The sequence below is a fragment of the Chelon labrosus genome (assembly GCF_963514085.1).
Source record: "Chelon labrosus genome assembly, chromosome: 1".
NCBI classification, from domain to species: domain Eukaryota; kingdom Metazoa; phylum Chordata; class Actinopteri; order Mugiliformes; family Mugilidae; genus Chelon; species Chelon labrosus.
In genome coordinates, this window is record NC_140337.1 from 20,676,527 (window position 1) to 20,687,375 (window position 10,849).

At 45.5% G+C, this 10,849-nt stretch overlaps 1 protein-coding gene across 1 annotated transcript in view; it reads left to right on the top strand.

The window, feature by feature from the left end:
- Positions 1–10,761, top strand: part of kirrel1a (kirre like nephrin family adhesion molecule 1a) — a 33,447-nt gene extending 22,686 nt beyond the window's left edge. Inside the window, exons 9-15 of the mRNA XM_084545683.1 lie at positions 1,456–1,582; positions 2,210–2,310; positions 4,888–5,104; positions 5,242–5,349; positions 6,401–6,528; positions 6,881–6,958; positions 8,037–10,761. Coding sequence (XP_084401809.1) covers positions 1,456–1,582; positions 2,210–2,310; positions 4,888–5,104; positions 5,242–5,349; positions 6,401–6,528; positions 6,881–6,958; positions 8,037–8,735 — 1,458 coding nt within the window. The 3' untranslated portion in view covers positions 8,736–10,761. The remainder of the gene's footprint in view (positions 1–1,455; positions 1,583–2,209; positions 2,311–4,887; positions 5,105–5,241; positions 5,350–6,400; positions 6,529–6,880; positions 6,959–8,036) is intronic.
- Positions 10,762–10,849: the final 88 nt, after the last annotated feature.

The window sequence follows — 10,849 nt, forward strand, 5'->3', positions numbered from 1 at the left end:
AAAGTAATGCTTTGCAACAATGAAATGTATGTTCTTAACGTTTCACACAAAAGAAGCTATGGAGGCTTTTCCGCAAGTTTATTGAAGCTTGAACACAAACTATTGTCGGTGCCGTAGCCCACGCCAAGACCATAAACGCCGCCAGTCTGATGCTTGATATGCGGCTCAGCAAAAAAATGAAAAAAAAACAAACATGCTCTACAACCACAGCAACAATGTCAACTAATAGAACACAACAGAACTGAACATAAACACATGAGCTTATCAATACTACACGCCGCAGATATGTTTAATCTATATAAATGGGCACCGTCAATAGTGTTTAATAGTATTTCACAGCGTGTTGTTAGCAATGATAGCAGCTAAAGGTCTAATAACTTTAGGCAATGAAATTCACCAACAAATAGTTGATGTGCAGCCTCCTTCCCTCTGTTACTGGAGGACGCTGGCAGATGTCTTTTCAGATGAGTTTGCATTACAGTCGTACATTTGTTGTATTTGAGGACTGACTCACATATTCTTGCATGTCACAGTAGAATGAGCTTCATCTGTAGTGAAGTATTTCCACACACTTGACGAAGCGCTGCTAGTTTGCTGCAATGACCCACTGGGATCCTCACCTGTCTTCTTGGAGGCGTCCATGTTGTTATTGTCACATGATCAGCGACTAGTCGACTTCCTGCTTAAAGCGACAAGGCACAGCAGTGAAGTCGACTAGTCGGCTAATGGACTAATCAGAGTAAAGGGTTAAGAAAATAAGTGCATTGCTGGCCCATTGCTGTCTCCTTTTCAGTTCTGGGTGTTGTGTTCTGTCCACTGCTCTTGCTAACACAGTGGACAAACCAAGAACAGCAGTTACCTTCACTGAAAAAGCGCATTTTTTGATCTTCTTTGTAATTCCTGCCACGGGCCTTATGTTTTTCCAAAATGTTGAACCTCTAGCCGTCAGGCCATGAGGACGTTCTATTCTGTTACCGACATTAACGTATTTTTTCCCTTCACCGCTGTGGTTGGCGAGTGGCAGTTCTTTGGTTGGCGCTCTCCTTAAGCTACAGTTTATAGCGGAGGAGAAACCAGAACTAAACACAAAACAGCGACACATCTGCCTTTGGCCAACTCCCACGTCTGTATAATCACTCTAGTTCAGGTATTTCTCTACTTGTCTCGCTCTCTCTCTCTCTCTCTCTCTCTCTCTCGCGCTAGGTGGTTACACATTTAGCCATAATTGTCACGCCGCAGCTAATTTTCTGATGGATGTGGTTGCCAGGCAACTACAAAGCCTTTGCGATTGGGTTAAAAGTGGAGTGGGGCAAGTAATGGCTCGAATAATACGTGCAAGTTTTTTTTAGATTACTATGGGATCATAGGCGTGTTCGCCTCTCTTGGGGTTATACGCGCAACATGTTGATACCTATCCTGCTGCTTTATCGACCTTCTTTTTTTACTCCCCCACAGGTTCTGAGCAACAGCAACGAGCTGTATCTGAAGTCGGTGAGCCAGGCGGATGCCGGTCAGTATGTATGCAAGGCCATCGTCCCACGGATCGGAGTAGGAGAGACCGAGGTCACGCTCACAGTCAACGGTCAGAATGCATCCACGCCATTTAATGTATCGCTTGCTTGTAGATGAAAATCTTGTGTTTTCACAATGGTCAGCTTGTCAGTATTTGCAAAAATCCCACAATTCCTCTTGAAGAGGCCCTTAATGTCAACATCTTTTTTATTTTAAAGAGTAAAATCAACCAGCTTGAATTTGATTTTTTTTTGCAGTTTTTCACTAACAAGACCACGCCTCTTGATATTCAAAGAAGTTAATTTGACCAGGTTAGGAGGGGGAAGGTTAGGAGATAGAACGGAGGGGTCAAGGGGAAGGGAAAGAGAATGGAATAGCGACTGATGGCGATCCTTGGAAGTCTGGATGTAGGAACCTGGGGAGAGAGATTCAGGGTGGGGACATATCTCTGGATTCGTCGACCCCTTGACCCCCCCAGTTCCTGCAGAGATTGTAAAGAAGAAGAGAGAACAGAGAGGGTTGGGGTGGAGAACCGAGTCAAATGGGCAAGGAGAGGTTAGATGCGCCTATATAGGCAGGTGCGGGTAATCGGGTGTTTGAGGCGTGGCCCCGTTCCTGAACCTCAGTTATTTAAACTTCATTAAGTGAAGTTTTTTTCACATGTTCTCTCCATTTTTTATTTTTTTTTGCCCTGCAGGTCCGCCCATCATCTCCAGTGATCCAGTGCAGTATGCCGTGAGAGGGGAGAGGGGAGAGGTGAAATGCTACATAGCCAGCACGCCTCCTCCAGATAAGATAGTAAGTGAAAAGAAACCTTTCAAATTTCAGCCCGGCATCTGTCAAATTTTAGCGCGGTATCTATTATTGAAGCGAGAAAAATGACAAAGGAGGAAGAGGTTCGGTCACAGAAGAGCACAAGGTTGTACCTTTTAGTCTGACAGCAGTTTGTATTTTACTTTTACCTTTCTTTTCCTGAGTAGCTCCTTCTCCTGCGTAGCTTTTAGCCCCTGTCCCCTTTTCTTTTTGAGTGGTGACTCACCCTTAAACTCTCCCAGAATGTTCCTCCTCCGTCCCATCGCATAAACAAACCAACACTAAGCCGGGGCCACTTTTAGCTCTGCGTCAGAAATCATGCTGGATGCTCTCTCCGGCTCGGCTGGTAGTTCCTCGGCTCCCCTGCCCGTGTGACTGATCCGTCCTGACTGGCGGTGCGCGCTCCTAATGCAAGCGGCGACAGAAAGAGATTTATAAAATATAAAAGACTGGAGACGAACAGTTGTCCCAGTAAACGCCACAGCCAGGAGATTCTCCTTCTCTGGAATAAGTGGGCAGATTATAGGAACATGTGGGCTTATGCATAATTAACTCACCTTCATACAGCGCTCCGGTGCTGAATAATACAGCTGCTTTTAGTGGCTTCAGACCTGGAGAATGTGCAAGATTCTCACAGGCTCAGTCGTCCCCCGTCCACCTCTTCAGTTTGCAGAAACATACAAACTGTTGCTGGGAGGTCATGCAATACGTGTTTACTTTGTGAGTGTGTTAAATGTACCGTATTTGTTCTACTCCGGTCGAGCCTTTTGGATGTTTGTCTTTGAGTCAGACTGGCCAACAATCTAAGACGTGTAATCACATAAGATTAATATTAGAACAAAATAGCATCGTTGCCCTTTGCAATTATTAAGCCTTTATAGGGCACTCGTTGAAATACTTGAGTGTTATTGTAGGGCATAAGAAGAAATTCTTCAAACTGTTTAATTTTTATGGATTAAGTCAAGATTCATGAATTAACCATATATTGTTTCTTGTCCTTAATTGGTAAACAAATATAAACATGTATTTAGACCAGGGGTCATCAACGTTTTCCAGACCAAGGACCCTCAAGCTGACAGAGAGATGGAGCGGGGACCCCCCTATTGATGTATATGTGCATTTAAAGACTTTTAAATTCGTGGAAAAAAATTGCAGGAGGGAATATAAAAAAAATGTCCAATCAACCAAAATTTTCACAACCCCCCTGCAGTACCTCTGCGGACCCCCTAGGGGTCACCGACCCCCTGTTAAGGACCTCTGATTTAGACCATTAGAACATAAATATGGGACTGCTCCTCAAAAGTGAAGCCGAAGCAAGTAGAGCTCCCCCTGGTGGCTGGCTGCAGTATAGGTCATATAAGCTCCACCCCCTCCATGTTAGTGGGTGGGACTAAAATACACGTCAAATAAAAAAAAATTTCAAGGATAGTTTCTGTCATTTCAGGTAGTTAATGTAACGTTGGTGCACGTTCAAGTGTCAGTCTCGCTTTAGTTAGTTATTTGACGCGATAGAAACAGGATGTGGCATAATGGCGACCACTCTGTAAAGCAGCCCTGTGGAGCCAGAGAGAGTTGACTCCAAATTCGCAAGATGGCGCCGTCCGTCCGGAGGTGGGGACGCGTTGTGCATATTTATATACAGTCTACGTTTCAGGCACTTGTCAGCGTACACATTATCACATTAGACAACATTAGGACACTTCTTCATGCAGAGGTGGACGTTACAGACCACGCTTGACCCTGATTTGACATGAGAGGCACCGGGACGCAAATTGAAATGTGTGTGGAAGTTACCAAATGTAGTTCCTCGCCCCATAAAGGGTTAATATAAAAATTATTTTAGAAGTTTTATCTACTGTATGGAGGGAAAAATTCCTGTTTTCTCTACACGTTGCTAACTGATTTAATCAATTTGTGTGTGTGTGTGTGTGTGCCTGAAATTTTATTTTATACTTTAACTCAGCATGTTAAACAAATTAGGATGAAATTATAAGCTGATGGTATTTTATGTCACATCATAAAATCCTGCAGAATCCCGCTTTAGCTCCCTTAAAATCTTCATTACGTATATATTAAATGTGTTTGGACAGCCATGGACGTAAACTGCTTCTTGACTAGTTGCCAGAGGCATAAATCAGCAAGATAGACTTTAGTGTTCGGGTGTGACATATACAGTAGTTTCATTTTTTTATTTTATTCCAGATGCTTTTATGTTCCCTGAAGAGTTCTGGAAAAAAAAAAAAAAAAACACTTAACACAGGCAGGAAATGTTGAATCGCATACTGTATGTTATGTATACGTGTGTTTATGCATGAGTGCATCGCTGTGATTTGGTAATTTACCGCATATAGTATTCATGAATGGATTCATTTTAGCTCTGTTTTACTGATACGTGGCCTCTTATAGTAAATAAAATATGAGAAAAATAAGAAGATGCATGTTTGGTTGTGTTTTACAGATAAGCAGAGATTCAGAAAATTAAAATTTATTGTCTGATATGTCCTGAATCGTCTGCGTTCGTCTCCTGCTTTAATCTAACACGGCCTCTCCTGTGCGCTGCAGGTGTGGGCGTGGAAGGAGAACGTGTGGGAGAAGGAAAAGGGGACGCTGCTGGAGAGGTACACGGTGGAGCAGAGCAAGTCGTCGGCCGAGGGCGGCGGCGTCCTCTCCACCCTCACCATCAACAACGTCATGGAGTCCGACTTCCTGTCCACCTACAACTGCACGGCCTGGAACTCGTTCGGGCCGGGCACCATGATCATCACGCTGGAGGAGACTAGTGAGTTGGAAACGCGTCTGATTTCGGTTTTAGGCATTTGGATTAACATCGTCTCTGTAGCTGTAATTCCACAGCGATCACTAGCTCACCATTTTTCTCACTCTTATCTGTGTCTCTGCCCCTGTCTCTCATTACAGAGAACGTTCCGGTGGGGAAAATAGTTGCTTGGACGGTGGGCATCATCATCTTTTTGTTCATCGTTCTGCTGGTCCTCGTTCTCATCTTCTACCGGCAGCGCAAAGGCAGTGAGTCATGCTCTCCATGTGCTTTCACGTACAATATAAAGAAACCTGCAAATCCGTTTTCCGTGAGGTTCTGAGCATTTTTTTATGATGATTAAATTCAAATCCTCCACATTGCTCCACGTAAACTTCCTCTCTACCAGTGGCAGGCCGTGCATTTTCCAGCTAGGCCTTCAGTGACCTCCAACCTTGTTCAAAACACGTCTTAATACGACGTTATGGCACCACTGCTGTAGAAACCATCGACATCTTACAGATACGCAATAAAACAGGACGTTGTTTCTCGTCTCATGCATAAAAGATGTAAATATAATTCATTTTACTCACCAGAACTTGAGAAACAATTAGAGTTCTTCTCTGAGCCTGTCAGCTAAGGGTAGCGCTCATAGTTGCTGACCTGAAAGTGGCGGACACGGCCTTTTCCCGGCTGGGTCAAGCTAGCTAGCTAGCTCCAGGGTTGGGCGGCCTTTCCTCACAATGTCCAGCTTTTCCTTCAAAGTCGGCCGTGAAAAATGTCTTTCTAAGAAGATCTGCAACCAAATCAATAGCCTCTCCTCGTTCCACCATCGTGCGTTCAAAGAATAGCTATCAAAACGTTAACAGGGACGATTTGCTTGTGTAGCTCGCAACAGATGTAGATGAACCGCAAGCTTGGCTTAAACGGAGCAGCTCTCAGACCGTCCAATCAGAGGACGCAAAAACGCTGACACTACCGTAGGAGACAGAGAAGGCCTAAGAATACGAACTTGAAATGCGATTGGTTAAAGGAACAGCGTCGTTACAATGTGTTTCAAGCTTCAGCCGCCTGCAGTTTTAATTGTGAAGGCCCAGGAAAATTTCTTTGACTCAGACAAGCCATGAAATGAAAAGAATATGTTTTGGGAATAATTTAATAAGATTAATGGGGAAAATATTAAAATGTAAGAAAGTGCTCACCACTGCTCTCCGCCGTATGGATGCAGGTTCCCTCTGAGTCTTCAGCTCATGAAAAACACACCGACCGACGGACGCGTGTCCGGCTGTATTCAACGTTTTGCCCGTGTTTTGCTTCCAGGTCGGCGCGGGGTCACGCTGGGTAAGCCAGAGATCAAGGTGGAGACGATAAACAAGGAGACCCACAGCTTAGAGGAGGACTCCGGCAGCGTGTCCACAGCTTCGCGCATGGTCAAGGCCATGTACTCGGTGAGCAGCAGCGGGACGTGTGTGTGTGTGTGTGTGTTTGGGTTGGACACTGTTTACACAGCCTGTAGCTGTAGAAAAAAAAAAAAAAAAAAAGATCCTCAGATTAACTCAGTAACCTCTCCTTACGCCACAATGCACCTTTTTACTAAAAAAGAACAAACTATGATTTACCCTTTAATCGCTCCTCTTTTAACACTTTTAATTCCATTTTCTCTTTTCCCGTCATACTCTGTTGCCTCCTTCCCTCTTCTGTTGTGTTACGGCACCTTTTCTCCTCCTTTTTTTAAAATTTTTTTTTTGTCGTTTGACGGTTTAGTTTCTCCCCTCTGTGTCCTTCTCTCCCTCCAATCAGCCCTTTAAAGATGACATAGAGCTCAAGTCCGACCTCCGCAGCGACACCCTGGACACCCGCCAGGAGTACGACCTGAAGGTGAGACCGCGCAGATGCAAGAAACTGTTATTTATATCTGTTAGTCGTGCCGAGATGCGGAGCTCGCTGTCTTCTCAGCAGAGATACGCTCATTATCCGTGAGAGTGTTAGAGCAGGGTATTTAGGATTTATAACTTTTGCGGTGCGGTTGGTTTTAATTGCCGGTCTTCTGCCCTTCATTTGTCTCAGTCAAGCTGTGAGGACGCTTGCTTCTCTGATTACTCAGCTCTCTCGCTCATTAAAAGACAGAACAGGAAAGAAAAGAAATGCTGAAATTGGTGAGAAATTTCCAAAAGAACACACAAAAGTTCACCTCGCCCCGCTTTGTTGGAATGAATTATTTATACATTTTGACACCGCAGGGCTGGGCTAAGGTGATAAATGTATTTTCACGCTTAAAGCTGCCAAAATCTTTTTTTTTTTTTCCCTAAACCCACACTCCCCCCATGAATATTTTGTGAGGGCAGACAAACCGCCCCTCTAGCTGGAGTGCTGCCTTGGATCACTTTGAAGAAACATAGACATGAATCCACCCCAGGAGGTGGTTAGATCACCCCGACAACATCCTCAGCCAGACTACTACTTTTTATTTATTTATTTATTTTTTTCCTTCTCCCTGCTGCCTGAAGCACCAAAGCAGTGAAACAAAGTCTGGGTAGACAGTGTGTGTGGCAGAATAACGTCAGAAAGCGCTATTAGAGCATTTAGCAGCTAGCAAGGGGGGGGCGTAGTGAGCAGGGAGGGCATGTTTTCTACACCCGGGCAGCCTGGGGTCAACCCTGCATGCTGGCAGGGATCTGGTCCTGAGCTAAAACATGAACTGCTTGAAACCATGAAAGCTTCAAGCAACAAGGGCTGAAGCAGAATTATTTTTGACCTGGTCAAAAAAATGAAGGCTGTGCCCTAAACTCAGAGCTGGAGCATGTAATGTGTTACCACAGGACACATAATGCACAGTCAGTTGTATGTATATGCATATGTATACCTACTAAAGTCTTCATATTTACCAAAAACTACCAAAAAGTTATGATATGTACCTTTATTCAGTCTTTTTCCACCTCTTTCTCTCTCTGTTCAGGACCCTACCAACGGCTACTACAATGTCCGAGCCTCCACCCACGACGAAGTCCGCCCCGCCTCCCGTTCCACCATGCACTACTCCGACTACCGCTCCCCTGCAGGAACACCAGGGGGCGCGGCGTCTATCAGCAGCAGCACTGGTGGCTCGGGAGCCACGGCCAGCGGCGGAGCCCCGGGCCCCCCCGGCCCTCTGACCTCCCCTGGCCGCCCGCAAGCCTGCTACGACCCCCGACCGCCCTCCAGACTGTCGCACATCAGCTACGCCCAGTTCAACACCTTCACCCGCGGCGGCCAGAGCCAGCAGCCTCCGGCTAACCCCGGCCCCGCGCCCAGCGACTTCCCCGGGGACTGTAGCCTCCTGGACTCCACTTCCCAGCTGGCCTACGACAATTACGGATACCCCTCGCACTACCAGACCTACCGCATGGGTTTTGCACCGTCCAGCCTGGCCCCTCTGGAGGCCGGCCCATCCTATGAGATGTACGGGGTGGGATCTGGAGTGGCATCCGGAGTGGGATCTGGGGTGGTGCCCGGGGTGGGGAGCCCCGGAGTCGGGGTCGGCCCGGGGGGCCCCGCTCCCTCCGGATCGGAGACTGGACTGGGGAAGTACGGCAGCTCCACTCGTTTCTCCTACACCTCCCAACACTCTGACTACTCCCACAGCCGACACACACAGAGGATGCAGACTCACGTTTGAGAAAGGAGACGCGAAACCACCTCACAGTCTTAGCTGAGCATGAGGAAAGCATCGTATAAATAGCGTCACACCTTAAAAAACAGAAAAAAAACAAAACGAATTTACACGCACACACTTTCACGCGCTGACACGAACACAACTACAGAACACAAGAAGCATCACACCCATGCACAAAGTCAGAAAACCATGCCCGTGAGACAGGGAGCGTATGAGTAACGCAGAGGCACCGAGAGGGAGAGGGGAAAAAAAAAAGGGAGAGTGGAAGAGATACTGAGACAGGGAAGGGAAATTCCACACAGTTTTGAATTCCCTCACTCCCGATGTGTTTATATCTGAGCTCTGAAAGAGCGGACAGCGCAAGTCACAATCAAGACTGGGGAAGAAAGCAAGAACCAGAGCAAGGACGAGATCGCAGATCTTTGGAGCCCATAGCCTTTCGCTATGGACAGACATTGTAAAATGATGAGAGAGAACGTCTTAAAGCAAACTGTTAAATATGGTACGCGCGGACTGGAAGGAACCTCAACCAGTGGATGTCATTTCTGGCCACCCTTTTTAAGTTTTTATTTGCTGGTTGTCATATTCATAGAGCACATATATAGTATCCCAGAATGCCCTTCTGTACAGCTTGTCTGTCGGGCAGGGTTTGAGGAGGGGGCGGGTGGCGTGTCGGGTTCTGGGTCGGGGTTGTCATCATTTTGCACTGCATCTACAGTATTCATTGCTTAGACGTCCCTGAAATATATCTGTGTTATGTCTTCTTTTTATTTGCACAGCACACTAGAGCTTTGTATTCTATTTTTTAAAACATTACAGAATTATTTTTGTCAATGTAAAACATTTAATGTGTATGTACGGACCAAAAGTTTGAACGCGAGCGCGCAGAGCTCGGGCGTTTGCCTGAGCGGGAATCCACTGAGACGGAGCGAGGAGCTGTGCCAACGGAGGAGCCTGGAACGCAGGGTGAAGGCTGTTATCAGTGTATAAAAGAAACATAGTGCCAAGTGTTCATGTTGTTATTCACCTTAGACCATGTATATGCAGTAGAAGCTCCTTCTATTGGCGACTGTTGCTTTACAAACCAGGCTGGGGAGCCTTGAGTCATTCCCAGATATTTTTGTAGGCCGGAGCGTTTTTTTTTTTTGTTGTTTTTTTTCTCTCTGAGCTCTTAACTACGAGCCTGGCGCAGAGGGAGATAAAAACGCAGATGTTGGGCTTAGAGTGGCCTTATAGGGGGAACATGTCACACATTTCCATTTTTGAATCATTCCTCGTAGTCTGTCTGTCTGCCAAAAAAAAAAAACACACAAAAAACAAAACAAAAAAACGGCCAGAGGAGAATGTGTACGGAGAGGTTTAACGAAGGCTTGTCCACAATATTGACATGTAGTAGTGTATGAGTGTGAGCGAGTGGGCGTGTGAGTGTGAGAGAGAGAGAGAGAGAGAGAGAGAGCGAGCTCAAGAGTGGGGGAGTGTGTGTGGGCATTGGCGCGCACATCGATTTGTACAGCGTGTTTGTATAGATGTGTGAATGGCTGCGCGCGTATGGGAAGCATACTGTAAACACGCAGTGCCCGACTATAGCGTGACTATTGTATGCATGTCGGTGTGTATACAGTATGTGTGTGTGCGCGTGTGCGTGCGTGTGCATGTCTGTGTCTAAGTGTGTGGGTGCGTGTTTCAGTATACGTCCATATCATTTCTCTCACAATCCTGTTACAGTACTTTTATACCTCTGGTAGGACTGTATCCTGTATTATTGTGTCTTTGAATTTAGGAAAATCCAATGTTTATCTTATTGTACTGTTCTTCGTAGCAGAGAAAACTGTTCAACAGATGTACAACGAACGTTATTAAACTCTCATTTTTTAATTTCATTATCTTCAATATTTTTTAAAAATGGTATGTAATTATTTTTCCACAGTATTACATAAATAAAAGCACTGTTTTTTATAAAACGCAGAGTTTGTCATGTTTAATCTTTAAAGACTGGGTGAAATCCAGTTCTTTATGGTTTTGAAGTACATTTGTGAATATATGAGTGTCTAAAGAGAGAGTTTGTCTTAGTGGGTCATTTGAGTTTGCGGCCCCATGTGGCGACATATGGTTATAAG